Source organism: Pelodiscus sinensis, chromosome 9 (genome assembly GCF_049634645.1).
Source record: "Pelodiscus sinensis isolate JC-2024 chromosome 9, ASM4963464v1, whole genome shotgun sequence".
Lineage (NCBI taxonomy): Eukaryota > Metazoa > Chordata > Testudines > Trionychidae > Pelodiscus > Pelodiscus sinensis.
The window spans coordinates 8012156-8029099 of record NC_134719.1 but is presented as its reverse complement, the minus strand read 5'-3'; the positions used below and the strand labels follow the sequence as shown (position 1 = coordinate 8029099).

The window sequence follows — 16944 nt, the reverse complement described above, 5'->3', positions numbered from 1 at the left end:
ACTTGCCAGCTGTCTACACTGGCTGCTTGAATTTCCGCAAAAGCACTGACGAGTTCATGTAAGATTGTCAGTGCTTTTGCGGAAATACTATGCTGCTCCCATTCAGGCAAAAGTCTTTTTCTGAAAAACTTTTCCCAAAAGAGCCAGCATAGGCAACAGAGATTTGTTTTCTACAAAAAAGCCCTGATCGCAAAAATGGCGATCGGGGCTTTTTTGCGGAAAAGCATCCTGCCAATCTAGATGCGCTTTTCTGAAAATGCTTTTAACGGAAAACTTTTCCATTAAAAGCATTTCCGGAAAATCATGCCAGTGTAGATGTAGCCACTGTGACTAATGAATCAAAAGTTTTTATGGCACCTCCTCTCCTTCTGCCTTTGGCTTCTCCTGTGAGAAAATAATCAGCAGACAACAGTGAGGTGAAAGAGATCACCTAAGAAAAAGCATATGCAAAGCTTGGGATAAAAATGTCTGCAAAAAAAAAAAAGCAATACGAAAATCTCTGCTCAGTGGAGTTAAACCTAAGAAATCACCCAGTGTTATGGAGGGTAAAACATAGCCTTAATTAGTGTATTTTCTTTTGCAAGGTTAAACAGAGTCTATCAGATCTCAGACAAAAACCAAACAAAGGCATGCTGATTCCACGAATATAAAGGGTGTGAGAATTTTCAAATCTAACCAGAAGAGAGGGCTTCATTTCCCAATCTCTGGCAGCAGCAGACATAGTCACTGGCAAGTGCCTCCTGCAAACTGGGAGCCGCATGAACCAATGGAATATTTCCTAAAGATGTCGAGAAGAGTAAGAACCTCATTTTGATGAGGAACAAGCATGGCACCATCTTTCCCAGCCATAAATGAAAGAGGAGCAAAACTAGAATCTGCTGGAATGAAGCTGTTACGGTTTCCATTGTAAAAATGCAGGACAAGACCTTATGTTTCTTCTGTTTCGACCTTCACTTTTTGTGAATATTGTTGCAAAGACTAAACTGCGCTGTTCGTGCAAAACCTCATATTTTCTAAGTAATCCAGCTCAATAGATTGGTGTTTATTTGCTTCTTTCTTACTGTTGCAGTTGGTATAGCCTCTTTTATCTGAGGATTTCACAGTACCCTTTTGGAGATATGTTTTGAGCTATATTTAGAAGTAATAAAATACTTTACATAGGGGGAAGCTGAACCAGAGGCTCCAAGCTTTGTCCAGTTGTAAAGATCAAATAATTAACTGAGCTAGGAGAAGAAACCAGGAATCCTGACACCCACTCCCCTACTTCCATGACTTTCTTTTCTTTTTAGCTTGTTTATTACCTTGGTCTTTTGTCTATTAGTAGTGTTGTCCAAACACCCTCCACTTCAATGGGTCTATGTAAGTGATAGATCCCATATGCAGCAGGTGGGGGGAGAAGCCTCTCCTTAGTTCCCTCAGCTGTGTTCCCGGTAAGCTGAGTGCTTGGGTAGCCACCTAGGTCAGATTCAAATGCCACCCAGCTGATTAGCAGAGCACCTACAGCTAGCAGCATGTGTTTCTACTGGTGGCCCATATCTGCACATGCCTTAGTGCACATAAAATGTATAGGACAAATTAGAGCCAACATTGCCCCTCAGCAAAGTGTCTGTCCGTGAGGCCAGGCCATGGTGACCTGAAGCAGCATGAGCCTTGCGGTACCCTGGCCAGGCTTCGGCCCAGCTCCTTGGGGCACCGTGACCTAGGCAGGCAGGCAATGCCCCACTGGGCTTGGCAGCTGGGCTGATGCTGCAGAGCAAAAGGCCTGAACTGGACCCTTGCCCGTCACACCTTCAGCCAGCCAAGGTTTCCTCCCCAAGTGGCCCTGGGGGCAAACAAGGCCCAGGAGTGGGAAGAAGTATCCTAGGCTGAGACTGCCTGCAGTATGTGGTGGGTGTACTGGGGGCAAGGGAGCTCCCTGTAAAGTTTCCCCTTCCCTCTGCCTTGCAGTGCAACACCAGGGGTGGAGGTGCCTGGCAGCTACCCCCAAGCATGGCTATTTTCCTCCCCTTCCCCACAGTCTGACAGATCCAGCCAGCCCAAGGCTTCCGGTAAGTGCCCTTCATTGGATGCCTAACCTGCAAACTGTGACCTGCTGGGTGTGATGCAGCATCCCATCTGCTGGCACCGACGAGTACAGGGGCTAAGAAGCCTGCGACTGCCTCAGCCTGGAGCCAGTCTGCTTTTAGCTCAGGGAGCAGAGGCTCCTGCCCTGAGTGCCAGAGGTGCCAGATTCTGCAGTGGTGCCCCAGATTCCTGCTGGCAATAGACAACGCCCCCCCCCCCCCCGCCTCCTCCCCAGATCTAAACAACCAGGCGGCCTAAGGGATGCGGCTTCTTGCCCACCCGCTCGTTCCGGTACGCACCGGTACGCGGGTCCGGCCGCGCCCAATCCGACCCAGACCGGGCCTGCCTGGGGCCACGAGACACACTCGGCATCCGCTCGAGCCTGCCAGGCGGGCGCAGAGCAACCCCCCCCCCCCCCCCCCAGCTCCCCCTGCCTGGCTGGAGTCTGCAAACTAACAACAACCCGAGTCTCGCCCTCCCCCCGCTGGGCCCGAGAGAGAATCCAGCGGGGCAGAAACTGCGTCCCGCCCCCGGCTGCCTTCCCAGTTTGCAGGGCAGGCGGCCCGCTCAGCGCCCGGGATCCTGCTCCGCGCTGCGGAGGCGAACCCGGGATCAGACCCGACCCAGCTCAGCAAGAGCTGGTTCCAAGCGGGGCGGCTGCCCGGACACTGGGGGAACTCAGCATTTGCATACGGGGGCCAATTAAAGAGCGCGCGCTAATTGCAGAAGAAGACGAGAATGAATGTTCCCCGACGAGGGGTTTTTTACCCCCCTTCTTTTTTAATGACGCCTTACATCCCTGCCCCACCCTCCTGCGCCTCCCGGCCGGCCCTGGGACCGACCCAAGGGTATGCAGCCATCCCAGGACTTCCCAGCTCCCCAGCCAGTTCGGGGCAGCAAACATCATTCCCCGGAGGGGGGAAAACTCCTCTGGGAAATCCCAGGGGCGCTGAGATCACGAATAAAAATAAAGGGTTTTATCTTCGTGGCTTCGGCTAATGAAACAATTTGCACTCCACAATATGGGACCCCCCCCCCGCTGGGTGGGGCAGGAGCTAGCCCCTCCCCTTAAAGATGTTCTCCTTGGCATGAACATGGGTATTAGCCCCAAATCCGCTCACCCCAGTAGCTCCACTGGCCTCTCCCCGCCTTGGGAGCGGCATTAGGGATCTGGAAAACGGGAGGCGTTCTAGGTTTTTAATTATCCGCTTTCCCTTCGCTTCCTTCATTGCTCGGCCCCCTTTGCAGCGAGCCACACTTAGAAGTGGTTGTGACATTTAGGTGGCAGCTCATTGTGCGGAGCACTTAAAGTTTAAAAAACAAGCCCCATAGAAGTGGAGGGGCTTAAAGCAGCCCCCTTTGTAGAGCAAGACATTGAGTTTTGATCCTGGACAATGGTGTTTCTCAAATTTCTTCCAAAAACCTGCACCCCATCTGTGATCTCTTTTCTCTCGGCCTTCAATTCATTTGGCAAAGAAGAAGCAGATGCATGGGACGGGGCTTGAATTTTAATTATTGGGTTTTACCTGAAACAAAACAGCAAATCCTTTGTGCCATGTGTTTGAAGTCAGGAAAGGGTAGGCGAATATAAACTATAATTAAAAAGCTCTCGGAGCGTTAGGAGCCGGCAAGAGCCCGTTTAAGGAACCTCTCCGAGTGCCACACAGTAAAGTAGTGAGCTAGTGTACCCCTGGGTAGGGCTGGCATCTCTCTACCTGTGGGCCTCGCTCTCCAAAGCGCAGGCCCCGGTGATCACACACACACACACACACACACAGAGCAGGCCCCATTGATTACTCACTCACCGCAGGTTATGGTGATCACACAAACGTATTCACATACACACTGCAAGCTATGATCATCGCACCCACCCACGCCACGATGATCTCTCTTTCTCACACACACACACACACACACACTGCAGGCCACGTGATCACACACACACCATTGTGATCTCTGTCACACACACACACAAGCTGTAGCTCGCTGAGACACGTGCGCACGGGGTGTAAGGTGGCGCGCAAAGCCAAGCGCAGGCCCCGCAGCCGCGCAGGTCGCTGCCTCCCAGTGACCCCAGGGAGCTATTTAGCCGCCTGCCCCAGGGAAGCAGCCGCAGGCCAGAGAGCGGCGAGCCCAAGCTCGCTCCCACCCTGGGAAAACCCGCGTTCCCCGCCAGGCGCCCGCCTTGGCTGGGACACTTCGTGCCCAAACTGTTGCATCTGCCGCTCCGGCCCCGCTCGCTTCGCAGCGCTGCGCGCAGGGCGCCCCGGCCCGGCAAGCGCCCTTCACCCGCCCCGCGGGGCGACAGGAAATTGCCCCTCGCGCTGATCCCGGCCGCAGGGGCTCGCCGGGGGCTGTAAGGGAGCAAGCGCGGTGGGACGGGACGGGGACGCTTCCCGCACGTAGCCGCCCACCGGCGCGCTCGGAGCTGGGGGAGCCGGGCTGCAGCGCCCGGCCACGTGCGTGCCAAGGGGCCGCCGGAGCCCGGGACCTGCAGCGCTCGCTGCCTCCCTCCCCACCGCGTGGCAGGCAGGGCCGGGGCCGGGGGCTGCCCCGGAGACTGGCGGGGGCGGGGGGCGCTTCGCTCTTCCCTGGGCCGATCTACGCGGTCCCCGCCTGGCCCGCTCGCCCCGCAGCGCAACCCCCCGCCGCCGGCGTCTCCTTTCCCCCGGAGCTGCGCTTCGCACGCTCGGCCACCGCTCCCCGGTGTCTCTGCGCGGAGGGCGCCTCCCCTCCCTTAAAACGCCGATTCCCCCTCTCCCCCGGGCAATCCCAGACCCCGCTTAGCCATGACAGGGGCCCCTGGGTCACCATCAAAGGCCCGCAGCGCAGCCCCCACTTTGCCGGGGACGAGCACAAGCGCCCGGAGGCGAAGAAATTGTAGAGTAACAACTAAAGGCTTTGGCGGGCAGTTATTTTAAGGGCTTTGTTCCGTGCCTGGGGGGGATGCTCCCCATTGTTCGCGAGGGGATTCATCGCAGGCCCCTTTCATGTGAACCAGAGGTTAACAACCTAATGAGCACTTGGTGAAGAGATGAAGCGTGTAAAGAGACCGGTCCCCCCCCCCCCCCCCCCACCTCCCCAACTCCTGCTCTGCTGTCCTGGGGATCTGCTACTTTAACCTCCGCGGGGCTAACAGTCTCAGCACGTCCAGCGGGGAGCCCCTAGGAGGCAATCCGGGGTCCAGCCGCGCTCAGGCGGGGCAAAAGCAGCTAGACAGGCCGCTTCCAATGCCCCACCAGGGAGCCACGGGGGCAGAGCCGCGGTGCTACATATGTTGGGTCAAGTCCCCCCATTGTGAGCGTGTAAAAAGGTGTAAAAACTCAATCATCTGTAGCTCTTTAAAGGAAGGGCTTACGCGGGATTTGTTGCATAATGGATTGTTAAAAAAGTAGACGGCTGAATTAAAACTGTTCCCTAGTCACTTTTAATTAGACCACTCTATTTAATTAGCAAAGTTGAAACATGCAATTAAAATTAGCTCAGTTTAGCACATATTTGAAGGGAACCGGGGACGCGTCTCCGGTTCCCGCGAAAGCGAGTGGAAGGAGGAACCGCAGAGAAGTTTGAGTCTGTAAGTGAAATGACTGGGTGGAGGTAACGCACCCAGGGGCCATCAGCCAGACAAGGCACCTTCCTTCCTTCCTTCCTTTAATTATGATTCCTAACGTCACGGGAACCACCGACCCCTGGATGCTGCAGCTGAACCGGGCAAGACTTTCCCTTTTCCATTTGCAACGCAGAAGGGTTGAGTTCAGGTATCAGTAGGGGTGGATGCCTAGGGCTGCATTCAAGACATCCGCTCGCTGCCTTTCCCCACTAGAGTGAAGAACCACGAAGTGATGCTAAAGGAGACAACAGATCGAAAACACGGCGAGGCTGGGGACGAGGGGGAAACCATCCCTCGCCATTCACAAGCTCCATTGCTCTCCACTTCAGCCGCACTTTCCCCGCTGGGGAGCAGAGTCCACTAATCCCAAAGGGTTCAAACATGGAGGCGCCCCACTAACGGAATCTCTCCTCCACCATTCCGTGCGCTGGCGAGGTTACCCGTGGGGGGAGGGGGAAGCCAATGTACATTTTAGTGGGGGAGGGTAATTTTCATTCTTGCAATATTGGTTTGGGGATAATTACTTTTAATGTCAAAAAGATTTAGTTTAATATCATCTCTATTAGGCTGCTGGGCGGATAATTAAAAGTGAAGATGATAGCTGCAGGGAAACAGATGGCATTTGCTTACTTTGATTCAGTAGGTAAATAATGAAAAAGTCAATGGCAACCCCCCCTAGAACAATTGAAACCTGAAAGAGCACTAACATTAGCAGGTACTTACAAACTGTCTACTGCTAAGCACGAGATGAAAATACACTAATCGAGAACTATATTTCTCTGGCATGCTGGCTACCGCGCTCTGCTCCCCCCCTCCATCCAATGAAAGGGCTCTTTTTAATTAAGATTTTATTACTGTATTTGGGGATCGCTGCCTGCCCGCTGCCTGCAGTTACCTTCAGGTTTTGCGGTGTAGCAACGGCCAAGCTAAAGAATGCTTGGAACCAAACAAGCTGCATTCGCGGGCGATGTGAGCACTGGGCCTGGATCAATACGAAGTCTTTTTAGCGTTGTGTCTCAAAAGTTGTATGTAATTAAACCCGAGGGGGGCAATTTAACCCTTCCCGTGTTTTCAAGGCTCCCGGATTCAACCAAATTAGCTCATACTTAGTAATGGGGCTTCTTATTTAAGGAGGAAAAAACCCCACGAAATAGTCCCCGCTCTCTCTTTCGACTTTTAAGGAAGGAAAGTTTTTTTTTCCTACGCGCCTCTTCGGGAAATCCGAAAGCTGAGCTCCTAGCGTGTCCCCTCGGTCGGAAACGGATTTGTCCACACGGATCAGAAGCGCTGTCAGGGGCCCGAGCCTTTCTCGGCCTGGCATGGGAAGTTTGTTCCCGGGTCAAAGGCGGATTGAAAAGAGGAAGTAAAACTCGCCAAAAGGACCTCATTGTAGTGACACGATCGAGAGGCGTTCTGCGAAAAGTGGCCGGGCGCGTCACACCGACCAGCAGCAGGCCTGCTTTGGGCAGCTGGGAAGCACCCTACATCCAGGAGCCCAAACTTCGCAGCTGAAGGACGGTGCTTCCCTGAAACTGCCAGAGAGCAGCAATTCGGCTCAGACTCTGCACCACGGGCCGGGTGTGGGAGGGGGGAATAAGGAAAAATACACCCAGCTCAAGTCCCCCCTACTTGTCCCCATTCCAGTGCGCACTGGGGACAGCACCCTTACCTACGCTTGGGCCGGATCCGCATTTCAAACTAGCCAAGGTGAAAGACACCGGAGTTTGTGCCTGCACTTCCAGGGGTCCAGGCAACTCGGGCACACAAAAAGAAATTCAGCTCCCGGTGGAAACAAAACCACAAGCCCTCCTCGTGACTTAAAGGGAGTGGAAATAGCCGCCAAAGGTTGCATTTTCTTAGGTGTGTAAATCTGGATTTGCCACCCCCCCCCCAATGACACTGGACAGAGTGATACTCTTCGGGTTCGCTCACAGACCATCGCATCGACACACACACAAGACCAGAGAGATGGCGATTTTATTGTGTTTGGTCAAGTACAAAAGAGACCCCGTGGAAAATAAACAGCGCATAACACAGCCCTCCCTTCACCCGTATTTGCTCTGCCAGCACCGTGGCCAGAAGTGTACAGCGAAACCCCCTGCACCATCACGGGCCCTGAGGAGCTCAATGGCAAACTGTGAAAGCGAGGAGGTACCGCTGATTAGAGGGGATGCAGAATTGATCTAATTTACTGCCAGTTTTATTTTGTTTGAATAAAACCTTTGAATCGGCTCCAGGATCTGGCTGGGGGGTGGCGTACATTGCAGGACAGAAGACATCCCCCACCCCCCAAAAAAGCAGGGGGGGGGGCAAGAAATGATGATTGTTAAAATCTCCAGTAAAAAGCGAGGCTGGGCTTTTAAACCCTTTAAAGGCACTTAAAAAAACACCCCTAGGCTGCCAATGTCCACAAGAAACCAAAGAGGGAAAAGAGAAAGGAGCCGTTTGATTTACCCTTTCACTACTGTGCTGAGATTCGGGTGTAGAGCAACGAATAGTTCCTGTCTAACAAGGGCGCTTTCTTGCCAAGATGAATTCGAAACAAGTTATGTTTAGACATAAACAGTAGAGCGTACTCTTAATACTCACATGCACCGACGATTTCTACGTGTATCTGTGTATACACATGTGCATGCGTTTGCAACGGGAGGGGAGTCAATGGATAAGTAAAAACAAGAGCTATATCACGTTCGCTTTTAACAATTACTTATTATTTCCAACCACGTGCTGCTACCTAGGGCCTCTTTACACCCTCTGCGAGTAAACATATTTTTGTAATAAACAGCCACTATTCAGATGTTGGATCAACAACGGAGCTAGTCCAAATGCGAAATGGATGGAAGTGGGAAGGGAAATCTAGATGTGTTTAATTGGAATCCAGAGTATATATATATATAATATGTGTAAATACATATTCCTATATTATATGCTATTGTGTACATATAGTATAAATGTATATATATATATATATATATATCGCCACACATGTATGATGCAATATATCATAGAGAGATATCTAAGTAGGTGTATATATTATTCCCGTTCTTTTAATCTCACCAGAGGGATGACAATTTGATGAATTCCTGCAAAAATTTGTTTTGAAATCCCAGTAGCTAGTTTGTGAGTGGCTGTTTTTGCCGTAATCGTCGCCAAACTATTTATATAATAGATGAGGCCATTTCAAAACACATACATGCGAAGTGTGATCAAACCCTCTATTTTAAATTTAAGCTGAAACGGAAGAGAGAGGGGGCATACACATAGGCTGTGCGCTGGGTTTGGTAGCGATATCAGACCGCCTCGGGGGCTCTTTGCAGATAAAATATAAAACCAAACAAGTAACGGAATGACTTTGCGAGGAAGAAGGGAAACAGGATAAAATATCATAGAAACGTTTCCCATTCCGTCCGGTCTAATTAAACGAATTTCCAACCGCACCCGGAGCTCTGATAAATTCTCCCCGGAGAATAAAATGAGTGGTTGCAGATAAAATTAAAGCAGCTATTTTGACTTCTTGGCTGCATTAAATAAAGGTGTTATGACACCTAGCTTCGAGAAGCGGGTGGCAGCTTTCAACACCCAGCCCCAGCCGTCCGATGGGAAAGGTTATACTTTTATTTTCAAAGTAAGAAAAAATGATGCAGACGCCAGGCAAATATCAGTGTGTCTGCGAGAGGCGATGCTTTGCAAATTGCGTTTTCCAGGAAAGAGAAGAACGGCGACAAAGGAAGTGAATTATCCGCTGCTATTCTGCAGATAAGCGCCCGCAAAAACGCCCAGGAGGATCATCTCTCCCCTTACATTGTCAAATTGGCATTTTAATACCCTCCAAGGAAGTTGGGGGAGGTTAAAAAATTAAAGTGAACGAAATTATTTTCGTTCCTCACACACTCCGCTGGGAGCCCGAGGTTTTCACCCAAACTATTCCGAACATTCATGATACAATTTGCCACTACCATGCGCGTAACTCAGCGCTTTTTTCGGCTGAGCAGTGTCAGCAAGATCGGAGAGGTGACACCGTCCCTCCTAAAGACCTCAAGAGCTCTAGCTCTTTCCCGACTTTCCAGTCCTCAACGTGCGCTTGGGTTTTCCTTCATCATCATTATCAACACGTTGAAGGCAACGCAAACTGCACAATAATTTAACACAATAATCATGAGTATTCATCATGCAGGCTCCTTCGAGTGGGACACAGAGATGGAAACTTCAGCCAAATTATTCCTTCCAGAAAAGGAGAGCTGCGTTAACTTCACAAGCTGCCCATCCAAATCCCAAACCTGCTACCTCCTCTGGGCAAACGGATTGCCAAGGCGGATGATGGGGACTCAGGGTAGCTAACGTCAACTCAAAACTTAGCGGTTACACAATCACCAGTATGAAAGCCCAGTAGTTCAAGGATACAGACACCGTGTTTGAGTCGTCCCGAGGAGACTCAAAAGAAGAACCTGTTGCATTTGTTATTAAACACACAGCTAGTCAGTCAAGCTAGGGGAGAAATAACGAAATGTTGGGGACCCTGTATTTCTCTGTATTTTTAAATTAAATAAAAATCGAAAAAAATCATACTCACCTCTCAACTACCACCTATTGCAGCTGTACTGGTCAAATGCACCTGCAGTTGCAAAGCGAGTAAAAAAAAGTTAGGTTTTACTATACAACAAAATCGCTGTGTGTCTGTGTCTGTGTGTAGAGGGGGGGGGAACAGGAGGCGCTTGAAATTGAATTGTCACTTCGCATGATATATTGCCCCCCACCCACTTTGTGACAAGTGACTTGGTGGAAAATCTGAAGTGCAAACCACACAAACAATTGGCAAGGATTTTGAGTGGATTTAAAAATTACTAAGCAGTGAGAAAATCAGACAAATTTCTCTCTCTTTCTCACACACACACACACACGTACCCCCCCACGCACCCCCCCCCACCACACACACAAACTATATACACACACACAGAAACTATTTGTCATGATTTTTTTTCCCAATGCAACTTCCTTGTAGGACCCTCCTAGTTTCTTCACAGCTCAGTTTGTTGGAGAGACGCTTCGGGCGGACACTGTAGACAAGCAAGTGGCCAATCAAAAGGACTCGTCCCTCCCCTGGCCAATAGCAGGCGCCACATTGTTGTCCAATGTTGTCTAATGGAACCGTAAGGCGCAACAATAGAGCAAGTGGTCGCGGGCGGCTCGGCGGAGATCGCTATCTCCTGGCACCTCTCGGCCCGCGAGTGTCACACATGCGGACTTGAGCGGAGCGCGGGGGCTCGGCGCTGGGGCTCGGCGCCGCTGGCTTTTCCCGGGGGGCGGGCGGGGAGGTGAGTCGAGAGGGCGGACGAGGCTCTGTCCGGGCGCGCCGGGGGAAGTTAGACGTGGCGGCTCCCTGCGCCCAGGGCGCGCGTTGCGTTCTGCTGCGGGTTGGTTGTAGGCGGCTCTGCGCGGTGAGTTTGCGCCCTTGTTCCGCGGGGGGCAAATCGCGCGCCGGGGGCCAGAGCTGCCCTGGGCCGCTGGCGGGGGCTCGGTTTGGCCAGAGGACGGTCGGCGTGCGACACGGTTTGCTCCTTTTGGACACCGTTCCTGGCAGGAGCTCAGGATGCAGCGGTCTCCCTGACTCGGTGGCGATCCCTGTCAGGAGGGCCCGGCAGGGGGAAACCGGAGGCGGGTGAAACATTTTTTTTAAAAGACACTAAAATTAAAGGCGCTCGTGTTGTGTCTGGAGGCAGGAAGCGGACAGGTGTGAGCCAGGGGACTCCAGCCCGGCCGGGGTCTGGCGCGCTCTGCGGGGCGGAGCACACGGGCTTGGCTGCGCCGTGCCAGGGGCGCAGGGACAGGAGCGGGGCAAAGGGGCTGCAACTCCCTCTCCTCTGGCAGGAGCCGGGGGCCCAGCGATTTGCTCTCGAGTGACCGGACCGGAGAAGGGCCGGAGGCTGTAGGGCGTTTTGCAAGCAATTCGGGCGCGTATGTGCGGGCGTGTGCAGGCCAGGGACTCGGAGCGGGGCTGGGGCGCTAGGGTGGCTCCCCGCTGTTCCTAGCGACCCGGGTGTGTAACCTGTCGGCCCGCGGGCGGACACCGAGAGCTCGGGGCGTTGGTGGAAGAGCCCCGGGGAGCGTCGGGCGCCCAGCTTTAGGCACGGGAGGGACTCCCCGGCTGTCTGAGGGGTCACTGTTTGGGGGGCCGGGTTGCTTGTGTTCCGGGCTTTGGGGAGCCAGTGGCCAGGATGGAGCTGAGATCGGAAATGCCCAGCGTCCCCTCGGCGCCCCCTCCGGTGCCCCCCAGCTCCGTGGCGGCCGCTGCCGCAGCCGCCGCCGCCAGCTTGCCGGTGAGCGTGGCCGGCAGCCTCCTGCGCGCCCCGCCGCTGCTGCTGCGGGCGGCCGAGAAGTACCCGCGCACGCCCAAGTGCGCCCGGTGCCGGAACCACGGGGTGGTGTCGGCGCTGAAGGGCCACAAGCGCTACTGCCGCTGGAAGGACTGCATGTGCGCCAAGTGCACGCTCATCGCCGAGCGCCAGCGCGTCATGGCCGCGCAAGTGGCGCTGCGCCGCCAGCAGGCGCAGGAGGAGAACGAGGCCCGCGAGCTCCAGCTGCTCTACGGCACCGCCGAGGGGCTGGCCCTGGCCGCGGCCAACGGCATCATCCCGCCCCGGCCGGCCTATGAGGTCTTCGGCTCCGTCTGCAGCGGGGCAAGCGGCGAGGGAGGCGCTGGGGGCTCGGGTAAGGACAGCCAAGCTCCTCTCCAGGACAGCCAAGCAGGGGCTGCCGCGGGACCCCGTCCATCCATCGCCCATCTATCTAGCCACCCGTCCATTCAAAATGTATCCCCATGTACCCCATCTCTGTCTGTTCCTCCCCACGTGCCCTGCTCTGTTTTATCCCTCATCCATCCCCCAACACATAATTTAACCTACCTAGCCCACTGCATGGCATCCATTCCCATCTATCTATATCTGCCTTTCTATCCCCATTTATCCCTCTACTTGTTCCTCCCTCCCCATACACATCTCTCCATTCAACCATCTATCCCATAAATCCAACCCCATACATCCCTGCATCTATCCATCTCCATACACATCCATCCATGGACATAAACAGAATCTGTTCTATCCCAATACACCATAGCCAACCATCCATCCTCACATACCCATCTGTTTATCCAGCCTACGTAACCCCATACACCCCAGTTATCCATCCCTATACACTCCATCTGTCTATCCCCACACACATCCCTCTGCCTATCCTTCCTTCTCTCCCCATACATATTATCCATCCATCTCCTTCCTTCCATACATAGTTATCTATCCATCCATTCTTCCTGCCTAATCATGTTATCCTCTTTGGTTTATAGGGATGGGGGTGGGGGTGGGGAGATGAAGAAGCTGCTGGAAACCCCGCACTAGGTGATTGGTTTCAAGCTTGGGTCCAGGACCAGAGGGGGCATCTCTTTGCTTCAGGCCGGGGTATGTGTGTGGAAAAGATGCTGGGGCGGGTCCAATCCAGAGTCCAGGCCGTAGCCCTACAGGGCAGGATCCGAGCCTCCCCCCTTTCTCTTTGCGTGGCCATGGCTGCATCTGCGGGTGCTCCAGCCCAATTCTCCCTAGGGGGGCCGCACTCACTGGGCCCTCTGCTTTCCCTTGCAGACTCCAAGCTGCAGAAGTTCGACCTGTTCCCCAAGACGCTGCTGCCCAGCCGGGCCGTGACCCCGCAGCAGGCGGGTGGGAAGCCCCTGTCCCCGGACGGCGAGTCGGCGCCGGGCACCTCCTCCCCCGAGGCTCGCCCCGGCTCGGGCTCGGAGAACGGCGACGGCGAGTCCTTCCTGAGCTCGCCCGTCTCCAAGGGGCCGAAGGAGGGCGAGGAGAGCCCGGGCTCCATCAGCCCGCTGGGCTCCGACTCGGGCTCGGAGGCGGAGAAGGACGAGCAGGACCCGTCGCCCGCGGCCGGCGGGCGGCAGCGGACTCCCCTGGACATCCTGACGCGCGTCTTCCCGGCGCACCGGCGCAGCGTGCTGGAGCTGGTGCTGCAGGGCTGCGGCGGGGACGTGGTGCAGGCCATCGAGCAGATCCTCAACAACCGCGGCCCGGACAAGGCGCCCGACGAGGGCTGGGCCCGGGAGGGCGCCCTGCAGCCCAGCCCGGCCGCCGCCGCCGCCCACCACCGGCCCCTGCTGGCGGGCGCCATGAGCCCGGCCATCGGCACGCTGGGCAGCCGCTCCGCCTTCTCGCCCCTGCAGCCCAACGCCAGCCACTTCGGCGCCGAGGCCAGCGCCTACCCGCTGGGCACCCACCTGGGCCTCAACCCGCTGCGCCTGGCCTACTCGGCGCACAGCCGGGGACTGGCCTTCATGGCGCCCTACTCCACCGCCGGCCTCATGCCCACGCTGGGCTTCCGGCCGCCCATGGACTACGCCTTCAGCGACCTCATGCGGGACCGCTCCGCCGTGCACAAGGAGCAGGTCTACTCCGGCGGCCTCTACGGGCCCATGGTCAACAACACCCCCGAGAAGCCATAGACGGTGCCCCCTGCTGGGGAGCAGCGCCCGGCCGGCCGCAGCCGCCTCGCTCCCTCTCTTGACAGCTGCCAAACCAGCGCGCCCCTCTCCGGAGCGAAGGGGACTCACTCCACGGAGCCCGGCTCATCCGCGTCCCCTTCCAGCCCCGGGTGCCGAGCCGGGCGTGGGCGCAAAGATGGAAACTAATAGGTGTATTAAAAAAAAAAAAAAAAAGGTGATCAAGGTGCACTTTCATTGTGGAGCTGTGTGTCACTCTCTTTGTTGCTTATGGCCATAAGCATGGATATCCTTGGTGCATTGTGAGGTGTGTGTGTGTGTGTGTCTGCACACACGTACATATAGATACATACATACACGTGTATGTATACTAGCAAGTGTATAATGTTATAAAATGGAAAATTAAGTTATTAATGTAACTTGTAGGTGAACTTGGGTATTAAAGCGAAAGGTTAGCCAGCTCTCATTGTAATACTTACCCGTTCCATAGATTCAATATATTGTAAAACGGAAAAGCCTTCCCCCTTCCAACAAATGTTATAATCTGTATATACCATTGGAAAGTAGATATATTTGTAACTGTCCGTAGGACCCAGCCGCCGATGCTGTATAACGATTTAATGGGCTCGTTGCTTTCTGGTTCCGATGTAGCAAACTTCTTGCTGTTTCTAACAATTACTTTCTGTGTTTCCATTTCATAGAAATACTAGAAATAAATGTTATTTTCTATTAAAATCAGCCTGGCACATGGCAAGTGATATTTTATTAGAAGGCGGAACCAAGGTTGTGGCAAACCCCGGGAACGAGGAAAGTCAATATTTAAGGCAGATGAGTGCAAATCATTTAGGAACATTCTGAACATCTTTACTACATTTTATCTCGCGGTGGAAGCAGACACTCTGATGAAAGTCTATGCATTTAAAAATATATCCCAAAACGCAGCACACGGGACCGGAGAGATTTATTTGTCCATCGACGCGTCAAATCATTTTCTTTCTACTTCTTCATTTTTTATTGGTTTAGAAAAAAATTTCAAGTGCATTTTTCTCCACGTGCATTGGTAAAATCAAGGAGGTTTTCCAGTGTGGGGCTTGCTGATTTCTTCCCCGTATGTAGACAATTTGACACTATCCCAGGGAAAGGCAAAGAATTTTGTTAAATTACCCGGTGCGTTCGTTCTTGCATATAGATGCTGGATCATCCAGTTTCTTTTCGTTCGATAACTGCACTGCAGATTTTCAATTGCTTTCTATATGATCAAGATAAGGGCCGGCACATAGCGATAATGATAATATAATAAATTGCCTTCAGGCCAGTTTGTTTAAATAGAATAATTATTTAGTTAAGGAATCAACTCGGACAAAACAAAACCAATTTGTGGAAGGGTTTTCGCATTGGCAACATAGCGTCCGATTATACTTGAAGGCAAATCGAAGAAATATGCTATTTTTCCTATTTAAATCTACATAAGAATGAGCTTCAGCAAAAGCTTCCTACAGCGCCCCCACCAAAAAAAAAAAAAAGTATTGGGCAGGGAGGAGGGAATTTTCTTATCTATCCTGGGAGCGTTTGGCCCAGGAAAACTATTACTCACAAAGAACAAGTTCAGTGCATGGTTGAATTAAGACTGTAGAAGCTCCCAAAGTTGGTTGGTATGGAAACCTAATCCCACCAAACTGTTCTGTGGCACAGCTGGACTGTTTACTTTCTCACTTCAAATATAACTGTGTAAACATTGGCTTGAAACTGACAGTGCTGTTCCTATAAACCAGTTAATATATTGGTGTGTATGAGACGAAATGCGTGTCTTCATGGTTATTGAAAGAAGCCCGGGGTAAAATCAAAGAACTATAGCGAGTACCATACGTTTCTTCCTTGCCTTTCGCAATGGATCAGGCTGGCTACAATTTTAAGATTGTTCTTTTGGGGAGTAAATATTACAGATTACACCTAGGTAAATACATTTGACCCCGCTCCAACCTGAGAGCAGCCAAATCAATATCACAAGGGAAACTTTTTAAAGTCTCGTGTTCCAAGAGTGGGTGAAACTTAATATTACTACAATAAAACGGTTTAATAAAGAAGGGCTTTAATAGTGAGCTAATTTGATTGAGTTTCCTAATTCCACTTTAATTGGAAAAGGAGTTGTCTGTTTGGTTATAAAGCGCCAGGGTTATTGTAGACTGGAAAAAAGAGAGAGAGAGATGGACTTTGAGCATCTGAATAAACTTTTTTCTTTTGGCAGCTGACTTTGCCCAGGATGAGTTTCCATATCTGGGATTATGAATGGGCTACAAAGAGCTGCTCTTTCAAGAAATCGGGTCGCCACATTTCTCCCTTTCTAGCCTTGTTGAGAGGGGCTTAGGAGCTGTTGGTTTAACTCCGCTCCCTTTTTAATTAGAAAAGCCATTCTTGTGGAGTTAGCCGACCAGGGCAATTTACCCGAAGTGTTGCTGTTTTTTGGAGGTTGGCTTGAGCTTGGGTTTGTACGGCCCGTAATGAGGATCATCATGATTAACTTTCATATGGATAGTTTAGGCCGTTAACTTTTTTTTTTAAAGCGGATACATTGTGCCCACTGAAGTAAGACCCTGCTTGGACACACACCAATCCCCCACCGGTTGAGTTTGCATCCGCTGCCTGGGGCAAGGTGCGAAATATCCCGCTCCCCTTTTCGAGTGACATGAAATACTCGCCCCTGAACAAAAATCCGCGGAGCTGCCTATAAATGATGTGCGAGGCGGAGGAGCGAGGCTGTAAACGAGCGCGAGCAAAC

General features: G+C 52.6%; 1 protein-coding gene across 1 annotated transcript; it reads left to right on the top strand.

Annotated features, from left to right (window-relative positions):
- The first annotated feature begins 10855 nt into the window (after nt 1–10855).
- DMRTA2 (DMRT like family A2) lies at nt 10856–14906 on the top strand. Its single transcript, XM_075935952.1, has 2 exons — nt 10856–12379; nt 13303–14906. Exons 1-2 carry the CDS (start codon nt 11887–11889, stop codon nt 14169–14171), a joined length of 1362 nt encoding a protein of 453 aa, XP_075792067.1. The 5' UTR covers nt 10856–11886; the 3' UTR covers nt 14172–14906.
- The last annotated feature ends 2038 nt before the right edge of the window (nt 14907–16944 follow it).